This window comes from Antechinus flavipes, chromosome 2 (genome assembly GCF_016432865.1).
Source record: "Antechinus flavipes isolate AdamAnt ecotype Samford, QLD, Australia chromosome 2, AdamAnt_v2, whole genome shotgun sequence".
NCBI lineage: Eukaryota > Metazoa > Chordata > Mammalia > Dasyuromorphia > Dasyuridae > Antechinus > Antechinus flavipes.
In genome coordinates, this window is record NC_067399.1 from 447,633,401 (window position 1) to 447,657,446 (window position 24,046).

The 24,046-nt window shown below is 33.1% G+C and overlaps 1 protein-coding gene across 1 annotated transcript in view; it reads right to left on the reverse strand.

Annotated features, from left to right (window-relative positions):
• The window catches only part of DHX35 (DEAH-box helicase 35), a 56,305-nt gene that overhangs the window by 23,964 nt on the left and 8,295 nt on the right, over positions 1-24,046 (reverse strand). Inside the window, exons 3-9 of the mRNA XM_051979312.1 lie at positions 18,106-18,198; positions 17,340-17,417; positions 10,950-11,054; positions 9,550-9,611; positions 8,685-8,754; positions 7,187-7,246; positions 766-878 (exon numbers count right to left, since the gene is read on the reverse strand). Coding sequence (XP_051835272.1) covers positions 766-878; positions 7,187-7,246; positions 8,685-8,754; positions 9,550-9,611; positions 10,950-11,054; positions 17,340-17,417; positions 18,106-18,198 — 581 coding nt within the window. The remainder of the gene's footprint in view (positions 1-765; positions 879-7,186; positions 7,247-8,684; positions 8,755-9,549; positions 9,612-10,949; positions 11,055-17,339; positions 17,418-18,105; positions 18,199-24,046) is intronic.

Genomic DNA, 24,046 nt, shown 5'->3' on the forward strand with positions numbered 1-24,046 from the left:
TATCCACTATTATTTCTCAAAAAAAAATGTTGAGATTGAAGGGCACAATCTACAGCCATTTAGAATTCAAATTTATAACAGTCAGAATTGCCTACCTACCTAACCTTGCTCCTTGCCTTTTTCTCTTTTCCATGCAAGAGATAATAAGTATTGCTTTCACAGACATCTCAAGAGCCTGAATGTGGACAAAGAAACAGAAAGCTGGGAAGCAATTAAATCAAGCTTTTAACTGTCAGGAGTCCTACTTGCCCCAGGCCTGAAAATTAGGACCCTTAGATCAAACCTTAAGAGCCATAGCGCAAGACTTTAATTTTATAAATAAAGAAACTAAGACTCAATGAGTTATGAATTGTCCAAGCTCATTCAAATAATGTCAGAGGCACAATATTTAAGCCTAACTTCTCTATTCTTTTCATAGATAAGGGGAGACAAATAAATGTACAGTGTTGAAGAAGACTCCAAGCTGCATTTACCTGCTTGAAAAATCAGATTCTATGAAGCCAAGAGAGCCACAACACTAAGGTCCTAAAATATCACTTTCATCAAAGTCTTTCCTTTCAACTAATATAATAGAATAAAAGACATCTCCATCTGAAAACAGATTACCTTTCTAAGACAGCTTATTAAATTACTAAATTTTGGTAGTCAATTTGATTTGTCTATGTCCAAATGGCATTTCTCTACAGAACTCAGCATCTGCTATGTAATGTCTTATCACAGGTATGTTTTTCAAGACCATTTTAAAAGATTAAAATAATAACAAACCTCTGAAGATAAAAGACATCCACTGGAAACGTTCTCCCTTCCACAGTAATGATTACACATGTATCCCTACTAGGGTCACTGGTTTCATTTTGATTAAAGAAACTCCGAAATTTCTAAAATATTAAAAAAAAAAAATGTGAACAATTTGCCATATATCTCCCAAAAAAGCACATTTCAAAACAAAAAGAGAAGTTAAATCCAGGGGCAAATGGGAAGCAACGTGATAGGACTATTGCTGTAGACAAAGTAATGCATTTAGGATGAAGATGACCCGGATTAGAATCTAACACCTAAAGAAATGACCAGCAGGATGATTTCAGAAAGGCCTGGAGAGACTTACACGAACTAATGCTGAGTGAAATGAGCAGAACCAGGAGATCATTATATACTTCAACAACAATACTATATGATGATCAATTCTGATGGACATGGCCATCTTCAGCAATGAAATGAACCAAATCAGTTCCAATGGAGCAGTAATGAACTGAACCAATTTCACCCAGTGAAAGAACTCTGGGAGATGACTAAGAACCATTACATTGAATTCCTAATCCCTATATTTTTGCCTGCCTGCATTTTGGATTTCCTTCACAGGCTAATTGTACAGTATTTCAGCGTCTGATTCTTTTTGTACAGTAAAATAATGGTTTGGTCATGTATACTTATTGTGTATTTAATTTATACTTTAATATATTTAACATCTACTGGTCATCCTGCCATCTAGGGGAGGGGGTGGGAGGAAGGAGGGGAAAAATTGACACAAAAGGTTTGGCAATTGTCAATGCTGTAAAATTACCCATGCATATAACTTGTAAATAAAAAAAAAAAAAAAAAAAGAATCTAACACCTACTATCAGTAAGACCATACAAAGTAAGTTTCTATGGACCTCAGCTTCTTCATTTGTGAAATGGGAATAATAACACCTGTAATAATACTACACAGAGGGTGCCATGATGCTCAAATGACATAAGACAGCCTGAAAATTTTAAAATACTATTACTATCATCATTTCCATCATACAAAAATACTATGCAAATGGATTCTATGCAAATTATTACAAGAAGTAATAATGATAATGAAAAATAGATTCCCCTTTAAAACTATAATTTTAGGCAATAAAATTTTAATCAATTTCTAAAAATGGTTTTGAAAAGGAAGTCAGTCTTCAAAACTTCAATCAACATGACATACTCAAATTAATTAATACCCAAATTAGTTCAAAATGGGAAGCATTTAAGCAGTACTTTTGACCTGCTTACATAAGATGCCTCATCTCAGATAAAAATCTAAGTATGCATTGTTAAAGAGTGAAATTTGATGAGTATTTTTTTTTAAATATTGGTCCAAAGTAAATTATATGTCTTAAGAAATTTTTTGTTTTAAAGTTATCTGATTTCCTATGTATGCTTCCCCCTGCCAGAAAACTATTCCAGATAAAATGTTTTTAAAAGAAAAATAAGATAAAAAATAAATATTTTAAGATTTGATTATAAGATAATAGTTACACAATTATCATTATGTACAATTTTCTTGGTTCTGCTTACTTCATCCTTTCATGTTTTTCTATGCTTTCTCACTGTTTAAACAGAAGAGTAATATTTTATTATTTTCACATTTCATAATTTGTTTAGCTAATCCCCAATTGATGGGCATCTGATTCGTTTTCTATTTCTTTGCTATCACAAAAAGCGCTGTTAAAAATATCTGAGTGTATATGGGTTTTTGTTTGTATCAGTGATCTCCCTGGGATATATACCTAGAAGTAGAATCTCTATAAGGAACATTTTGGTCAGTTTATGTGCACAAGTTTAAACTGCCTTCCAAAATGGTAGTGCTAATTCACAGCTTCATAGCTTGTGCCTTTTTTTCTGCAGTAAACAGTCATCAACTATTCCCATCTTCTGTCATCTTGCCAATTTGCTTGGGTGTGAAATGAAAACTTAAGATTGTTTTGATTTGTATCTTTCTCATTACTTATGATTGGGGCACTCTTTCATATAGTTAATTGTATTTCTTTTTTGAGAACTGTTTATTTGTATCTTTTGATCATTTATTTATTAGACAATGGTTTTTGATCACATGTATGCATTTTTATTTGTGTCAGCTGTAAATATGCCTGGAATAATAGCAAGCTCTTAACTGAGATAGCGAACAAACAGATTTTTTTTCTTATTCTATCACTTTTCTTATCCTAGATATATTGTTTATGTAAAAACTTTCCAATTTCATGAACAATAATCAAAATAACCTATTTTATCTTTGTAATTGCTTATCTTATTTCCTTTGGTTAAGATGACAGGAAAAGATAATGATAAATGTTGGAGGGAAACTGGAACACTAATACATTGTGGTGAAATTGTAAACTGATCCAACCATTCTGGAGAACAATATGGAACTATCCCCAAAGGGCTCTCAAACTGTATACCCTTTGATCCAGCAGTATCACTACTAGGCCTGTACCTGAAGAGATCATTAAAAAGGAAAAAGGACCCCCATGAGCAAATGATTTGTAGCATTCTTTTTGTAGTGGCAAGAAACTGGAAACTGAATGGATACCCATCAGCTGGAGAATGGCTGAATAAGTTATGGTATATGAAAGCTATGGAATATTATTGTTCTATAAGAAACGATCAGCAGGATGATTTCAGAGAAACCTGGAGAGACTTACATGAACTGATGCTAAGTGAAATGGGCAGAACCAGGATCATTGTACACAGCAACAACAAGATTATATGAAGATCAATTCTGATAGATGTAGTTCTATTCAACAGTGAGGTGATTCAGGCCAGTTCCAATGGTCTTGTGATGGAGAGAGCCATCTGCATCTAGAAAAAGGACTGTGGGAACTGACTGTGGATCACAATATAGTATTTTCACTTTTTGTTGTTGTTTGCTTTCATTTTGTTTTCTTTCTCATTTTTTTTCCTTTTTAATCTGATTTTTCTTATGCAGCACAATAAATGTGAAAATATGTATAGAAGAAGTGCACATGTTTAACATATATTGGAGTAGTTGCCATCTAGGGGAGGGGATGGAAGGAAGGAAGGGAAAAAAATTTGGAACACATTTTATAAAGATGAATGTTGAAAACTATTTATGCATATGTTTTGAAAATAAAAAGCTTTCAAAGAAAATTATATTTCCTATCAAAAGCTAAAAGGTACCTTACCTTCTTCTAATTGATGATATAATCTTTAGTATTCACGCCACATATTCATTTTTAATTTACCGTAGAATATGTTATTATGGTGTAAGAATATGGTGACATAAACCTAATTTCTGCCAAAACACTTTCCAGTTTTCTCTACAGTTCCTAACAAAGAAGGAGTTCTTTTTAAACTAATGTATGCTTTTAGGTTTACTGAACCTTGGAGTGAAAAGAAAAGATTAACAATGCAAAAATTCTGGAATGCAAATGGAGTAAAGTAGGTGCTAAATAAAATTCCAAATTACATTTTTCCAAATCATTTCACAGAATGAGTATATCAATATTTATGGACTATCTACTACATGAAAAGCAGCATATTACATATCATAAGAAAACCTATTGTGATATTCTCAAACTGAAACCACTCTTCCCAAAGTTCAAATGACATCTTAATTGCCAAACCTAATGGCTTTTTCTCAATTCTCATCCTTCCTGACCTTTCAGTAACATCTGCTACAGCTGATCACATTACTCTCTTCCCCTCAGTTTTAATGACACTGCTCTCTCCTGATTCACTTGTAATCTGGATGACTGCTTCTCTTTTGGATGAATCTTCATCCACCTAAAATCCACTATCTCTGGGCAATATCCTAAGGCTCTGTCTCAAGTCCTATCTTCTCTTTATATTTTCTGACATCAGCTCAAGGTTTAATTATCATCTCTGCTGATGATTTCCAGATGTATGTAACTAGCCATGGAGTATCTCTGGAGTACCTCTCCAATGTTATCTTCTGTCTCTGGACCTTTTAAACTAAGTGTCCTATAGTCATCTTGAATTTAAATTATCCAAATCTAAACTCTTCTGCGCTTTTCCTCCCCAACTTCCACTGCCTTCCAAACTTAAAATCAAGGTCACCACTAGCCTTCGTATCATCTTCAATTCCTTACTCTCACTTACCTCATGCATTCCATCCAATCCATTGCCAAATCCTGACATTTGTACTTCATGTCTCAGATCCATCCCTTTCTCAATATTCATATTGTCACCATCCTAGTTCAGACCTTCAGTACCTGTTTTCTCAGATGACTACAATAACTTCCTAGGTGGTAGTCTTGCCTCACATCTCTCCCTAATTCAATCTATCCATCATATTATTGCCAAATTGATTTTACTAAATAACAGTTTCAACTTTTGTCATTCTCCTTTCTCCAATGCATGTACTCCTCTGCTGACATTAACCCCTTTTTATCTCTTTCCAGGCTTCTGACATATTATTCTCCTCTATGGTACAGCCATATTGGTCTACTTGCAATTTTTTAAACACAACACCCCATCTCTCATCTCCTTACCTTTACAATAGTTGTCCCTCATGTATATTTTCTTCCTCACCTCTACCTTCTCAGAATCTCTATGTTTCTTTAAGATTCATTTCAATAATCACTTCTTGCTGGGAATCTTTCCCAAACTCTCTAAAGTTGCTAAAGTTGTCTTCTATACACTCTGTCCAGACCTTTTTATGTGCATGTTGCCTCCCCAGTTACCAAGTGAGCTCTTTGAAGGCAGGGTCTGTTTTACTTTTTCTTTACATCCTCGGTATAACATAGTGCCTGATACATAACAGGAACTCAATAAATGCTTGTCTGCTTGCTTCTGCAAACTACAGATATAAGCTGCTATAGTTGGTACAACATTCAATTCTAAGGGACACATTTTAGGAAGGATATTAAAAACAGAGGTCATCCAAAGAAAGGGAACTAGGATTATAAAAAGGCCATGACATATAAGGCTCACATGAAGGAACCAAAGTGAGTGTAAAGCCTAAAAAAAGAGAAGTTGGCCTGAAAATAGCCTACATGAGGCCTTCCCTCTTCCTTCTCTCCCTCTTCTACCCCCATCAAATTACTTTGTATTTATGTCATTTCCCCAGATAACATGTAACATACTGAAGGTAGAAACTCTTTTGTTTTTGTCTTTGTACTTCCAATACCTGCACATACTATATATTTAATAAACATTTATGGCTTGCCCATGGGCAGAATTAGAACAGTAGGGAGAAGTTGCCAAGTGACAGATTTAGACTGGATCAAAATGAAAACTTCCAAAGCTTTTCCTACTCCTCAATGATTTTCAAAGGCTAAGTGACCACTTTTTCATTAAACTGTAATAAGGATAGTTCTATCAAATATAGATAAGTCCATGATTATTCCACCTACAAGTATGCTATAAAATGGTTTTAAAAAGTCAACAAAATTTTATTTCATAAAATCTTTTATCATAAAATACTTTATGATTATGAAAAAACTTTCTAATGTCTACAAAATTCTCCTCCCCACCTCCCAAGTCAATGCAGTTAAATTTTTGTTTTTAAAATTTGTTTTAAAAAAAAAAATAGGTGATCTTCAAAATGTTTTAAATATCTGTCTGGAAAACTTTTTTTCCCCCAAATTCACCAACCATCAAACAAATAAAGACAAAATGAGAACACCTGGTACAATGCTCAAAAGTACTCCTAAATTATTAGTCATTTTATAAGTATTTGTTAAAATGGACACGTACAAACTGCTGAACTAATTACAAGAAAACCTCTGAACTAATTAACACAATAATTTTCTTCCTCCTACCTTGCCTCAAGGGAGCTAATAAAATCTGATTTAGGAATGTCCATCTATATGAGCTTCTATGTGAAAATGAAAGAACCCATTTTTAACATATAGGAAGGGAAAGGAAAATTATGGATTATAAAAATTCACTAAATATCAACAAACAATGATTTAAATTAAAACACTCTATCCAAATAGTCCAAATATTATCATTTTTCATTTTAGTCTTTTACCAAATATAAATATGGAACTAAACTAAGAAAATTACATTTATATAGTGTTAGTCAAAATATAGTCTTTTTAGTTATAGACTGAAAAGCTGATCTTGTTCATTTGCATAAACAATTTATAATTTTTATTTTACAGTTAAGGAAAATTTAAAGATAAAAAACTTCATACTTAAAAAGCAATTAAATTCTATCCACATAAAAATTCAAACGTTTATGTAAGAATGTAAGTCACTGATATTATCACAGATTCTCTTAATTAGCTACATATTAATTTCTACCCATAAGTTGAAAAGAAGGACAACGCATGAAATCATAGAAAAAGCAGGTCATCCTACTAAAGATGAAATCTTTTTGTTACAGGTAAAATTTATCTCTTTCTGTACAACAGTACGTGTATTTAATTCAAACAAAATAGAGGAGGTAAAGGAAAATAAGTGATACCTCTGCATCCAGAGTAGCTGAAGCTACAATCAATCTAAGATCCCCTCGTTTCTTTTGAATCTGCAAAATAAAGAAACAATAATGGTGAAAAGTGTCTTTTTCTAATAGAATTAAATGCTAGATTATACTATGAAAGGGAAGCAGAGAAGGGTTTGGAGTAAGTAAAGAGTCTATGTAAAAGACAGACAAGATGGCACAAGAATGGCAAGGTGGAACAAAGGGTAACACGGATAAATGAAAATTAGATGTTTTCTGTTTTGGTGTATATGGTTGGAGGACTAAGGAGAAAAAGGAGGAAACAGTCTGTATATCAAGGGGAAATCAGTGTGTATATATGCAAATATATATTCATGTATGGAGAAGAATCAGTCCATGAGAAGTGAGGTATAATGAAAAAAGTACTGAATTTAGGATCAAAAGACCCATAGATTTGACTCAGGGATCTCTTATTTATTAAATGTTGCCTCTGCACAAATCATCAAACTTTTTCAAGTGTCAGATTCTATGTCTATAAAATGGATATCAAAAATGTAAGCTATTATTATTATTACTATAATTATTATAAAGAAGGGAAGTACAAGCTAAAGCAGATGTCTGGATATGAGTTTTGGAGGTAGAGCAATGGTATCAAACTCTAATAAAAATGTGGGTCAACATAAGCAGAATATTTAGTTTTAAAATGTTATTTGTTTTATTGTGCTTTTATTTATTTTGTTAAATATTACCCAATAACACTTCAACCTGGTTAAAACTAACCTGGGAATGTTGCAAGCTGCATATTTGACATCTCTGGGATAGATTGTGTGATTGAAGAATGATGAAAAACACACACTAAATGTATCAAGTATTTATGGGGAAAATGTAAAATGGTGTACAAAGTTTCAATTTGTGCTGAAAATGATGGACGGCTGCATATTTAAAGGTAATCACAATGAAGTGATTTTGACATCTAGGATGGGGTTATATGCATGATAGTAAGAGTATATTTGGATCAGGCAGGTGTGGGACTGTGCAGTATGTTCTTTTATTGGAGATATATCCATGGATACATGGAAGATACATATAATAGGAAATGAGTTGAAGTGGTTAAGTGAACATGCTTTTAACACTGTTTTGTCATTATATAAAGATAAGCAGTACTAAGATTGGGGTAAATGGCTACTAAAAATGGGTGAATGATAAATTAAGTCCTTTTTCACACATAAAACATCTGCTCTTACCAAATATGTAATATAGATATGGATGTAGTCAAATTTTTCTGGAATCGATACTGATTATGAATCAAATAATAACCTTTGTTGCATGAAGTATGAATCAATTTAAAGACATATTATGATGGTTTACTGTAATAGCAGCACATTAGCAAGTCAGACACTTCCTTTTGTATCCTGACAATGCAGTGTCTGTTGATCAAGCAGTGAGAGTAAAGATAAATGAGAAGCGAATGGTACATATTTTACTCATATATTGAAAAATTCCCTCAGCTGTACAAGTTTACCTTTTTTAACAAGCCAATAGCAATATCTGTATATAAAGTTCTCTCATGGGCTTCATCCAGCATAAGAGCACTATTAAATAAAAGAGGACAAATTTCAATGATAATGAAAAAAAAATACGCCTTCTCTATGTAATCAATCAAATCTAGCTTTTCAAAGGTGGTCTGGGAATTAGCTATGTATTACCTTTTAGTGGTGGCAAAACAAGTTATCTGAAAATGCAAATAAATGTTTGTGCCAACAACTCAATATTTAATACATCTTCAAAAAACAATGCTGTGTTTATTTTCATCTCTAAAAATTTTAAATCAATACAGTATTTAAAAAGGCAGCAATAATTCATTCTGATCTGCATCATAGGCAGAAAAACTATGTGTTGTACGAAAAAATGATACAAAGTCCAAACTGCACACAGTAGCTAATGACAGAGGGCAAGGCAAACTCAAAATCATAACTGACCTAAGCATAGTCAAACATATTTCAGTGTGAAATTCGGGCCTTATCTAGAAATATAAAAGCATATCCTCACCAACTTTTATCTTACAACATAAAAATGTAAACACATAATAGTGCTTAATCAGTAACAAGATTTTTTTAATCAACTAGTCTTAAATTCACTAATCAATTATACAATTCCTTTATTTGAATTTCATTATGTATGTCCTATATTGGTATGTAAGTGGGAAGAATTCTGCACAATTTATTGATGTTTTTAGACTATTTTAAAATGTCTGTAAAGTGTTTCTACTACCTAAACTGTGAGATCACTATTATTTCATTATTCTGAGCCTGCAAAAAGAAAAGTTTATTTTAAACATTCAAGCATTAACAAAGTTTGAAAAATACTTGTCAAAAAAAGACATTTACCTATATTTTGTTAATAATGGGTCCACCATCATCTCTCTGACCAACATTCCATCAGTCAGAAACTAAATACAAAAAAAAAAAAAAAAAAAACAATTGAATAATTTACAAGATAATCTCACTCAAAAAAAAAAAAAAAACACAACAACTTAAATGAGCTAAAAGTATAACTTAATGACAAAATAATCTATTAACAAGATAACTACCTATAATGCCAATTTCATTTCAACAGTCTTAAAATACCTATATGGTTTTGTCTACTAAGTATAGTTTGAAAGAAGGAGACAATCAACTGGGGTTTGTCTTTTTTTAACCAAGATTTTTGTAGAGACGATATTTAAGATCTTATGGTACATAAGTACTTGAATATGATTTGGGCACCATTTTCCTTGGGCTTTTACTATTGGTCTTGCATATAAAGGAAGTAGTCAAAAATATAACTATAGTTTTTCCAAAGTATGGAACAAGTATGTTTACATTAGACAGAGACTGAAAATTGATAATTGTAATTTTACCTTATCTGTTCATTCTGTAGCTCACATAATTGTATCCATGCTGCAAATCCTAAGAGATCATTAGGAGATACTCATGTCTAATCTTCACTTCACTCCAGAATTCCCATTTCAGGCATATCTAAATCTGATTCACTTCTATATCTTAATAGAAATCTCATTCTAGATTTGGAAGGATAGAACAGTGGCAAGACCATAGTAGGCCTTTAAATTCTTTTTGAATTGAACTGCTACATTAAAATAAAATGGTGAAGAATGAATAAAAATGTAATATTTTACTCACTGCTTAAATGCCAATTATTTTCATCTTGGCAAACATAAAATGTAAACACAAAATATATAAAATATAAAGATGGAGAAGTTAGAATAGATAAAAAACAAAAGTATTATTTTTATGCTTTAATTTATCAATTTCCAGTTATTTGCTTAAAGTCTTAAGTTCTTTTAAGTGTAAATATTATAGAAAAGCCCTATGATATCATGGAAAAAAACACCAAACTAAAAGTCATGGCATCCAAGTTCTGTCCTAGTTTTGCTGGAACAAATCATGTAATCTTTTAAGTCCACACACAATTGCTTGAGGGAATTCAATTAGATAATCACTGAGTTCTCTAGCTTTAAATATGTATTATGATTATGTCCTGATTAATTATTTCCCAATTAAACTATTAAGTTTCTTGAGGGCAAGGACCAGGTTTCTATTTCTTAGGTCTTTTCTCACAGTGCTTAAGTTTCAGTATACAGCAGGAATCTGATATCTTTTGAATAATTAGTAATGGCATTAAAAAAAACATTTTCTATATAAGCATGAATCTTGTTATTCCTTTAAATGAGCAGCACTTATCTCCATCCTTATTATAATGAACTGATAGGGAAGTTTGAACATTTCACCTTAATTCTTGTAGCTTGTGGGTCAGTACAGTCATCAAACCGAATACAATATCCAACTTCATGGCCCAGCACAGCACCCCTTTCTTCAGCAACTCTCCCTGCAACCTTTGAGGGAAAACAAGAGACAAAAATATTATTCTATTGCATAAAACTTATTAAACATTTAAATATAAGCTTCCTGCAAGTGGCTGTATGTACACTACTAATAGGAAAGATGACAATAAAAAAACAAACAGAATTTATGATAATCTCTATTTCATTTAATTTTTCAGATGTTCCCACTTTATCTTAATAAAAAAAGAGCCCAGATGGTATAGGTGAGAGTGCCAGACACAAAATCAGTAAGATATAGGTTCAAATTCTACCTCTAATCTGTAACAGTTATGTTACAGTAACTTGCAACAGTTCTACCTAACACATAACAGTTGGACCAAGACACTTGAGCTTTCTCTCAGGCTCAGTTTCCTTATTTGTAATATATAACTTACAAGACTGTTTTGAGGTTCCAATGAAACATATGTAAAGTGCTTTGTGAACTTTAAAGCATTATATAAAAGCTGTTATCTATTATCATAATCATAATTAACTGGATTAGATACTTCTTAAAGGTAAGCAACATAAATTATATTTCTTTGTATTTCTTATAAAATCTAATAGAGACAGTATTGTCTTGCTGACAGTAAGGGAAGTACTCCAAAAGAGTACTGATTAGATTTGTGTCCAACAAAGTAAATAAATATGTTTTCAAAATAAGCCAACATAGTTAACATTTATGAAAATTTCTAAACAAGACTCTATAAGTAACCCAAACCAATTATGCAGTTAATAACTTATTACTATGATCATTAACAGATTACGCTAATAGTTAATTAACAGAGTTGCCTTTAAACACCTGCTCACTGTTTCCAGTTTTACAAGCTGAAAAGAAGTAAACAAGTGAGGAAACAACAAAAGTCAAGATTAAGAACAAAGCACCATATTTTCACTCAGTTAATGGGAAAGGATGAGTCACAATTCTTCTATACTTCTGTCAGTACTAAAAGAAAAGACTGTTGGGGGAGGAGTAGTATCCTTCTTTAGATCCATGAACTGAATGGGTTAACATAACAATTCAAAATAATTTCTGAGATGTCTAACATAGGACCACTTGTATTATAAGCACTCAAATGGATGATGATGATAATGATGATGATGATGATAATGATGAGAGAGGAGATGTAGCATGCAATTATAGCACAAGGAATACTATACTTGAAGTCAGAGAACAGAATTCAAGTCCCAATTGCCTGTGAGAACATGGATAAGTCATATATCTCCTTTAAGCCTTATTTATCTCATCTGTAAAATGAGGATAACAATAGCTATACTATTTATTTCATTAAGTTGTTAAAAGAAAGGTGTTTCACATATCCTAAAAGTGCCATAGAAATGTAAGTTATTACTATATTAATTTTGCATTTCCCAAAGCAAGTAGTTCTGTGGAGGTAAGTAAATACTAAAGAAATCTAGTAAGGAAAATTTTCATTGTATGTCTAACTGTAACCTGAACTATCTAAACTGTCACTCCACCAAAATGTAAGATTTCTAAGGGCATGACTGTGCAAAGCAAAGCATCTCTAAGTGCCGTGGAAAACCAACAGTTCCTAGTACAATCCCATACAACTCTGGGCACCAAAAAAAGCATTTAATAATGACGATATTATCTTTGAAAACCAGGTTTCCACTATGTAAGTTACTAGTGAATCATTGCCTCACATTAATGACAATATTTGCCTTAGTAACACAAAATTAGATATGTAGAAAAAAGTTTTAAATTCACTATATTAGTTAAACTCCACCAAAAAAAAATAAGGAAGCTGAGGAGCTGATAAAAGAGTGTATCCATATGGGATCATTAATTGCCTTTTGCTCCACCCACTCACACATAATCTACTCTTCAAAACTCACCCAAGATCTGCCAAAGAGCAAATGCCAACAAGTACAAGAAGTTTGGGCTCTGACTCAGAGGCCCACTCTGTCACTAATTACCTGTGTAACTCCAGGAAAATCAGGCCACCCTGCCTGGGCTTTAGTTTCCTAATTTCCAAAATTAAAACCTTTAAATGGATGACCTCTCTACAGCCATTCCACCTAAAAATCTATGATTCTACAGCTACCATGTTAACAGTAAGTACTACAACTGTGAATGAAAGGAATATTCAGAAAAAGGAGCAATAAATATCTATATAGTTCAAAAAGTGCCAAAGTGACTTTGCTAATCTATAGCAAAACACAACTGTAATGTAATTATAACTGTAACGTGAGTTCATCAGCAAAACTTATATAAAAGTATGAAATCTAGAAATCATGTAATTATAACTTTAACCTTAAGAACTAATAATGAACACAATTACTACCTGGATCAGTTCAGTCCAAACTATATAGATAAAATATGTTTAGACCACAATTGAACTGGGCATGATAGTGATGTGAAGGAACACTTGAAGGACACAGTGACAGGATAAAATTATTGTTTTGTGGAGAATGACAGAAGAGAATCAAAAAGAGTATTGATTTGATTTAAGCAAAACAAAGCTAACAAGTATGTTTTCAAAGTAAGCCAACACAGTTAACATTTATAGAAATTTCTTAACAGGACTCTACAAGTAACCCAGACCAGTTATGCAATTATTAACTTATTATCACAATCATTAACTGATTATTCTAATAATTAATAAGAAGTTCCCTTTCTAAATACAATAAGAGAATACTGGAAAATCTGGTTTAGTAATAGCTACAAAAAATGTTGAGGGAAGGAGGAGGGAAGGGAAGTGGTAGTTGTACAGTCAGAAAATTCTCCTATTAATACAAATCAGCAACTACTCCAAAACAGTCCCAGAGAGCTGCCAAAGGCTCTAAGAAAGTAACTTGCCCAGGATAACACAACTAATGTGCACCAAAGAAATGGAATCTCAGTCATTGTGACTCAGAAGTCGCCTTTATGGAAAATGTGAATGTGCCTAAAATGTCCATATCTTTTAATCAAAGGATTTCATTGCTAGACATAAGATGTTAGAGGACATAAAAAACAAAATGTGCTAAATATGTCAAAATATTCATAGCAACACTTCAGGTGGCAGCAAACAAATAAGAGTTGAAACAGGTGTCTAGCAATTGGGGAATGGCTAAACTGTGATACGTGAAGGTAATGAAAGATTGCTGTACCATTTTATAGCAGCTCTTTTCATAGTGGCAAAATATTGCAACTTAGAGGGTGTCTATCAATTGGGGAATGAATGAACAAATTGTGATATACAAGAAATAGTGAAGAAAACTATTTTTTTGTTTGTATGAAATGATACAGAGTGAAATAAGCCAAGCCAAGAGAATAATTTATACACTCATAACACTATAGAGATCACCAACTCTGAAAGACTTAAGAACTGATCAAACAATGACCAATCACAATTACAGAGGAGCAATGATGAGACAGAGAAGTGATGTTAAGGATGCAGATTACCATGTAGGGTTTTTAGACATAGTCAATGAAAAAATCTGTATTGTTTATGCATAATTATTTAAAGGGTTTATTTTCTTTTTTTCCTCAAAGGGGGCAGAGAATAATTTAGGTTTTTTTTTATCTTAAAAAATTAAATTAAAAATAAAACATTATTGTGCCATAAGGAAAAAAATAATATGAAGAATACAGAATAGCATGCTTACATGAAGTGATACAGAATAAATTAAGAACAACCAGGAAAACAAGATATGCAACAACTAACAATATAAGCAAAAATAAAGAAAGAACAAAACAAAACTGAACAATGTAAAATTACAATGACCAAGTCTGGCCCTGAAGAATTAAGAAAATGCAACATATTCTTTTCACTGAAGAAGTCGGGGGGAAAAGGGGAACAACAATGAGTGTGGAATATTATAATTCAGCAACTTGGTTAGTTTTATTGAACTTTTTTTTTCTGCTTTCTTTTTAAATCTTAGTAATAAGAGATAATTGACTTAGAAAAGCGTGTGGGAAAGGGAAAAAAAAAATAGGTATTTAAAAAAAAAATTTTTCAAGTACTTAATCTGTGCAAGGCAAGGTTAAGCATATACCTTCCACATCATGATCTTTCCCCATCATGCTTTTGCTACAGTTCAGTATAAGATATTAAAAGGGAATTTTCTGATGAGTTTTGTAAAAGTCACAGAAAGCACACAAAAGGCAGCAAACAATACAGAAAAACTTTAGAAACTCAGAAATGCATAAATTTTGTATGCATTTTATTGTATGCATATTATTGTATAATATCAATATATTTTATCTTTTAATACCATGATAATTCAGACTTCTTTTCTGGTACAAAGGGAAGGCCAAAAAGTTTTACATGAATTTTTCCAAATCACCGGGATGCCACACACATTACTTATGAGATATGGAAGAGAAAACTATAATTTTATTTCATTCTCACAACAAGCTTTGGAGATAGGTGTTATTATTATTTTTCTACAGATGAGGAACTGAGGCATAGACTTGTACTCAGAACTAAGTGACTCTATCCACTGTGCTGCCTAGCTTCAAATGAGAAGGAAAGATATGTTTAAAAATTAATGTAATGGAGAAACAAAAGAATCAATAAAAATAAATTTTAAAAAATAAAATGCATAGACTATTATTAATCTGGAAAAATCAGTCAGATAAAGAACATTTACTATCTAGACTACAATATTCAATAAGATGGCACAGAGTTGGCCTATCAGAACACAGACTCTGCAGATGGACAACAAACAATTCCAGAACTTAATAAGGGAGAAAATGACCTGGGTACAGAATTCTGAATAACCCAAGGCTGTTCCCTATTAACAATGGCCCATGGTTTAATTTTTTTTTTTTTTGGGGGGGGGGCGGCTTTAAACATCAGCATTCTACTTACAATATTACTTGTATAATGCTGATGTTTTAACACCGCCCCCCCCACAAAAAAAAGACCATAGGTGATCATAGAAAACCAAATTCTAAGGAGAATAAAAATTATGTGTCACCTAGAGGACAATGTAGAGGTGCATGATGGGCAACATACTACCAAGGAAAAACTAAGCAGGAGAAGTGGCATAAGGAACTATAATTAGAGAGGTTTTTGACCAGAAAATGAGGTAGGCTGATCAAAATAGCAAGAGTGAGAAAAAACTAATGGACAATCCATGTACTCCACTGGCACTGGCAATCTCTCAAGAGATTTAGAGGAATGCTCCCAGACCATGGGACAACTTCCTAGTGGATGATTTGTAATTAGAGGATATGAACTAGAGAGGTACAGGATAAAAAGGCATAAATGGGATACGATCTGCAATTTTGGAAAAAGTATCCACGTCAATGAAATTGCATGCTATCCAGTATTTGTATTTGTAATAAATAATAAAGGAAGTGATAACATGTGACTACCTTCATTAATTACAAATTATAAAAATATGAGAATCTCTAATAGCTAGATGACAACAGATACAGGACAAGTTCTGGAGTCAGGGAGATTAAAGGAGTTAAAATCCTAACACAAACACTAATAAGGCTGATTACCGAACCTATGTCTGCCTTAGCTTCTTAATCTGTGAAAAAGAAATAATAATACCACCTACTTCTTGGGGTTGTTGTCATGATCAAATAAGATTATACTCATGAAGTACTTAGAACAGTATCTGGCACACAGAAGAAGGAAAAAGAGAAACAGCTTCCTAGCTTGTTGGATCTACTTATGTGCTACACAAATTTGCACATGTCATTTCCTTTAAAAGGAAGATCTTTGTCTCTTCAAAGATTTGTGGTTAATTTTGGGTGTAGATTGGATTCCAGAAAAACTTGCCTCTAAAATACTGATAACTACTACAATTATTTTAAAGTGACTGTGATTAACTTAAACTTGTTCTCAAAAGTGAGGATTTACTGCAATATTCTTGGATAATACCCAAATTGTAATGTGTGAAAAGCAGATTAATCTAAGCAATAAACACAAGAAATAAACAAAAATCCTCTCTTTTTACCATGATAAAAAGTTTCTGCAATCCAACTGTTAGTTGCTAAATATTGTTTTATTAACATTCAGCTATATCCTCAAATGATTTAATGCTTATTTATTCAACTACTGGCTTGAATTTTTTCATATGCATGACTAAAAAAATTGTTCAATAACAAACATAATTAATTTTATTATTATTTCTAATCTGAGAACAATAAAGAAAACAGGCCCTTGGCAGAGAGAATATTATATAATCACTGCATTACACACAGAATTGATCAAAAAATCTGGTGGACAATGAATCAAACAATCTTTCTTCATCTTTAGTATTTATAGTGATACATAAGCACTCCTGAATTAAAGACAGAATCTGGGTAGGAAAAGAAATGTTAATGAAACTCACTGAAACAGCAGCCACTCTTCTTGGCTGGGTCACTCCTACTACTCTTCCCTCTGCTGTCCAGCCAGCTTCTGCCAGATACTACAAATAAAATAAAATCAATGTGCCTCTATCATATATAGTGAACAATTTAAGTTAATTGATTGATTTTCATCACTACAAATCTTTTCCTTTGATATCAATAGTCCTAGAATTGAAACTCTCTGTTTCACTTTTCCATTTCTTGTCAAAGTCAGGTAGTCCTTATTAATTGGATTACCAAAAAATGCTACTGAAATTAATCAAAAATGCACTCAATTATATGATCATAAATTTGGAGCTGGAAGCTAACTTAAGAGACCATCTAGTTTAACTTTATCACTTCACTTGGCCACATATTTGCCCAAGATTACAAACATAGTGACAGGAATGATTCCACATTTAGTGCCTTTTACATTGTATCAAGAAGTTAATGAGAAAATTACTTGCTTTTATATTTTTCTCCTTTTGAGAAACATATTCAAATTTAATGATCCTCACATTTCAGAAATATTTAGTGCATGGAGATTCAATCACTTAAGAAGTTCAGAAGAAAAATATTATGTAAAAATGTAGTTATAAATAGGTTTATAAATCCAAAAAAATAAAATGGTTACTAATATACTAATAAAAATTTATTTAAAATAGTCCAAATGGTTTCAGGAAAAAAATCCTTGGTAACTAATCATTTTTCAAAAATATTTTATTAGATTCTAAACAAAAAATCAGCAAATATGAAACACCTACTTACCTGTGGAATTTGTGTAGTTTTCCCACATCCTGTTTCTCCAACAATCACCACTGTTTGATAGTTTTCTATCAAATATAAGATATGATTTCTAAGCTGAAATGGAAAAAAAAGTGAAAAAGCAATGAGCTCTATGAGTTAACAAAAACAAAGATTCTTTATAATTTGCGAAATTAGTTTCTTTCTAAAGGACAATTTAATTTAAGTGAGCATATTTTAGAGATGCTGGAATATTTAATTCTATATTCTATATTCTATATTAAATTCTAAATTAATTCTAATTCTTAACTTAAACTTTTAAATATATATGTACATATATATTTAAACTGTATTTCAATAAAATTGGCATCATTTCTAATTAAAATCTTATCCTATATCTTCAAAAACATTCTAAGCAGAGGTCCATGAACTTCACTAGACTCCAAAGGAGCCCATGACACAAAAAAAAGATTAAGAACCTAGAGACACAAAAGGAATCCTAGCACCAGGGACAAATTCACTTGATCAACTGGACCAAGAGGATAGGACAAATGAACACTCACATGTATAGTTAAGATAAATTAGACACATGGGATTTAATGAGAATAAGCAATGACACTAATGTGTTTGATAGGTACAGAAGCTGGGGTAGAGAAGGTTGTGAGTGTGGTAAAACTTATTGGAGAGGAGGTAAAACGACCTGGAGTCTGTAGATAACTGCAACAGGGATCTAAACAAAATGAAATTAATGTAAGGGAGAATAATTTGTGACAGACGGTATCAGAAGGAGGATCTGAAAGTAGTATGATAAAGTGGAGAGTATACCTCCAGTTTCTGGCCCTGAACCTCAGAAAAAGGAGCAGCTGGCCTGGAAGAGAAGGTCAAGAAATGTAGTCTTCTGGTAAAGAATGAAATTCAATGAGCACTAGCAGATGGAAGGAATGTGAAAGGAAGAGATGAGATAAAACTGACTCAGAGTTAGCACAAATCCTGAGAGCATCTCCTCCAGCCCTTTACCTTACAGAAGATAAAACAGGGGCTCAGAAAGGAGAAGGGACTTTCCTACAATCACCCATTTCATGGCATAGTCAGAATTGTGACATGGGTTTTTAACTCTCAATTGAGCCAGCTATTCACTGTGTCACTACAGAGTAAGGACTCAGAGGTTCCAGGGAAACAAGGTAGGGAATGACCAGAATGGAGAAGGCCAAGTGCTGGGGACCCCAGAGGTAGCAGAATGAGAGAAGGAAGGAAGGACTGTGGCCAAGGGCTGCTACTGATCCAGGCGTCCCATGGGCTCAAAGTTCTCAGATGAGGTCCTATCTAGATACATTCTAGAGCAGAGAAGGATAAGGCTGGGCAGGAGAGAGGTTGTACAGCTGGCTACAAGCTTTTAGGAGATGACAGGAGAGGGAGGAACTGGGTTAGTGGGACAGCCAGTGCTGGAGGAGAAGAGGAAATCTCTCTCACCCCCACATCCAGATGTTGGTATCTAGGGAAGAGTCCAATTACTCCATGCTTGTTTTGACACGGTCAGTATCTCTCTCAAAATATAGTACTCAGAATAGAAAATGATACTCTAAATGTGGTCAAACTAGCAGATACTCCGCACTGATCAAAGTTTTCCGATTACCTCTAGCTATCAGCATTTAACAGAATTTGTTTTTTTTTCCCCTGAGGCAATTGGGATTAAGTGACTTGCCTAGGGTCACACAGCTAGGAAGTGTTAAATCTCTGAGGGCAAGATTTGAATTTAGGTCCTCCTTGTAAAGTAAAGGATATTTTAAGGAAAACAAAAAAAGTACTTGTTCTTCTATCTATTAGGCTAAATATTTTGTCCCTTGTTTTGTACTTTTATTTGACTGCTTTGGTTGATGTTGACAAAATTTTTCTTTTATTTTTCTTAAATTCAGCCTATCATTCTGATGAGGCTTAGATTTGGGGTATCTAAATGAAATTAGGGTTTCTGGTGGTCAGGGAGTTAAATAATTTCTAAATAAATCTAGTGGCAGCGTATGGGTAGGGAGTTCTAGGATTCCCTTCTGGAGGTGCAAGAGTTCCCTGTAAAGGAATTTATAGACCCGAAAACCTAGATTGATGAAAGAGGTTTATTATGGGGATTGGAAATAAGGTTAAAGTCTAGTTAAGGAAATAGGTGAGGGTAAAGAGAGGAAGACACTGGAAACATTCCAATGGGCAAAGAGTCCGCAGGGTGCCAGGCAGGGTGCCAGGCAGGGTGCTGGCATGTTTAGACCCTCTGCAAGGAGCTCTTTTATGATAGGAGGTTTGGCTACAAGCTGAAGGGGGGTGGAGTCCCAGGTTGGCTCCTCACTGGGTTTCAGCTAGGGTTAGAATCTGAATTGAATTCAATGGGTTTGGGACTGAGCGTCCCTAACCAGAAACTGTTTGTGCTTGGGGTGGAGTCCCCTCACTGAGGTATTATTGAAGGTTTTCTCCTTTAAGGATTTTCAGTTTTGGGGTTCCCTCTTCAATTCCAATGAGATATCATAGTAATAGGATAATAGATTTGGAGCTAGAAGGGATCTTAGATGTAATATAGCCCATCTCCTTCATTTTACAAATGAGGAAATTGAGACTCAGACATGTTAGGTGACTTGACAAAGTTCAAAAGAAGGTATTAAGTGGCAGAGCTTGGAAGTGAGTCTGGCTTCACTAACTCAGAACCCATCAGTCTTTACACAGGTTCCATAATCTGACCACTCATATCTATTATCACTGGCATATGTCTTCATTTAAGATATCTGGGCCAAAGTAGAATTTCTACAGAACAATCCTCTATTAAGCCTTTACTGATCCAGACATTTATTACTTATAAATACACCTTATTTGTACTGTAATTCAATGATATCCATTTGTCTTGTTTACAAATATATCACAATAGACTATCAAATAACTTACAAATGAGTACTCAACAGTAAAATCAGGGTGATGATACTTGTATTGCGTGTTTCACAGATTGTGAGAATGAGAAACTGTATATATTTTGTGATTTTAAAGTATTCCATAAATGTAGGCTATAATAATAACTATACAAAATAAAGATATATGATCTACAGCTTTCCCTGACATACCAGTCTGTTAAAAAAAGGAAAATTGGTTAGCTAGCAGAATTTCCTTAAAAAGCATAAGCAATTTTCTATACTGAGGTATCACTCATCTGGGGTAAGATACTATAACTCATTTATAAAAACCAGGGCTTCTCTTATTATTTCCTCACCTATCTCATCCTTGTATTTCTACTTAATGATGTTCATCCTACTTTGACAGACCTTTATATGGAAGTAAAATATTTCTGCAGACTATTAACTTTATGCCATCTGTCTCAAACAATAAGCCTATCCTGTCATTAGATCACAGGATCACATATTTAAATCTAAAAGACATTTTTCCTTTATCGTTTTTCTCATTAATAAAATAAACTTGCTTAAATACAAAGTACTCCTCTAAGTTTAATTCATTCTAGCATTTTTCCTCTGATTATTCTTGCATTTTGTACAATTCTTTAATATCCTTCCTTATTAATGATTTCCAACCTTATCATTTAACTGAAAATGCTTTTTCCAAAGTTACCTATAATCTTTTCTTTGACAGATCTAAAAGCTTTTTCTCAATCATCATAGTCTCTTAACCCTCCTCAATAAGCTACTTGGGTTTTCATGACACTATTTCTCTGTCTTAATTTTCTTCCTATATCTATTGCACCACTCCTTCACTGGATCTTATGTCTCCTTCACTGGATCTTTTTCCATGCCGTGTCCCCTAACTGTGGATGTCGTCCCCAAAGACTCTGTACTGGGTCCTAATCTCTTTTCTCTCTGTTCTATCTCACTTGGTAATTTTATCAGTTCCCATGGATTCTATTACCATTTTTATGTAGATGATTCCCAAATCTATATATCCAATCCCAGTCTCTGGCCTGAGTTCCAGTCCTACCTTACTAATGATCTTTCCTTCTAAATCCTTCCAGTCTTCTGAATTTCTCCATCACCTACTCTTATTTTAAGAATACTACTTTCTTCCAATCACTCTACTACTGTAAGTTTTTCCCCACTTCTCCACATAACTATCACAGTGATCTTCTCAAGCACAAATCTGAGTATGAATCCCACCTGCTCAAGAGTCCTCTTTATCTACAGTATCAAATGTAAAATCCTGTTTGGCATTACAAGCTCTTCATAATCTGGTTCCTTCTTATCTTTCCAGTCTTCTTATACTTTCCTCTTCTCTATATACTTTATGATCCAGTTACATTGATCTCCTAGATATCATTCAAACACAATACTCCATCATCTCTCATCTTCATACACTGGCACTATCTGTCCCTGCCTGCAATGAATTCTTCTCTCTTCTCCACTTCTTAGTTTCCCTGGCCTTCTTCATGGATCAGTTTAAATGCTACCTTTGCAGAAGACATTTCTCATTCACCCCAGATCTCAAAGCCATCCTATATATACCTATTTATATGTATGATGTCTTCTCCATTAACAGGAAAATACTTTAAGGAAGACTGTCTTTTGCATTAGCCCAGCTTTAAGAAAACAATTAAAAAGTATTCATGACAGTCTATTCTGTTAGAATGTAAGCTCCTAGAGTTCAGGGACTTTGTATCCCTTGGGCCCACCAGAGTGCACTTAATAAATGCTTACTGATTAACTGATTGACTGATATAATTATATTTGTTTCAATACTTCAAGGGTCTATAGTTTGGGTCTTCCCCCATTTGACAGAGATCATTTCACTTACTTTTAGAAAACAGTCTTTAAGATTTGCTGAGCTTACCACTCTAGCCAATCTGGTGATCAGTCCCTCCAAACTAAGTTAAACTGATCTTCAAACAACAAATATAAGACTGTCCACTGCTGATACCTAAAGCTTTTCTTACATGTCAAAACTTGTGCCTCCCCTGGTTTATACTTTGAGAACCCGCAGTCAGATCTATACCTCATTTAAGGCATTAAAAAAATGACTTTGTTGGAGTAAAATATATATTAATATAATAAATATATGACATTTCTAATTAATTTTGAAGGAAAGAGTTGAAAAATGTTTTCATATTCATAAATAATACAATTTCTACTTGGAAAAACCAAAAACCAATATTTTACATTACTTTTATTGATAAAAAATAATTCTAGTATTTCACAAATTGCGAGAGATGGCAAGTTTTAGGATTTACAGGTCTTTGATATGAAATATTTTAGAGAAATTAAAAATAAAAGTACTGCAGAGATGTATGGAAAGATTTACATCAATTGATATAAAGGGAAGAAAGCAAAACTAAGAATACAATATATATAATGATTACAGCAATATAAATGAAAGAACAACAAAATAATCAAAACTAAAGCCTTCAAAATTATCATCACCAAATGACCTCAAAAATGAGATATGAGAAAACACCTCTGCCCTTGCTCCTACTGGCCCAAGGTTATAAAATACTGTATATGATATTAGATTTTTAAAATATTTTGCCTAGTTTTATGAAACCTTTTTTTCTTTTGCCTTTTTAACAAAATGCTTTATTATAAAGACTAACTCTCTGGAGGTAGAGTGGGAAAGGCAGGTAATATAAAAAAGAAGTTCATTAATAAAATTTATTTAAAAAACTGAAATTATACAATCTATCTCAGTTGAGTTTCATAGCCCCCAAGGTTTCAATCATTATCTCTTAAAGAGACAGCTCCCAAAGCTATATCTTTCTTGTGTTTCAATATTTCCATCAGCTAGATTTCCCAAAAGTATCTCAAACTCACCATGACTAGATCAAAACCTATGATCTTTCTCCTCAAATCCACCCTTCCTCCTATCTTCTCTACTTTTATCAAGGGCACAATTATAATCCCAGCTACCCATATTCCCAAACTAGTCTCTATGGAAATTAAAGCACTCATCTTTGAACTCCCACCCTATCTATAATCTAGCTCATAGGGCTTGGACTGATTAC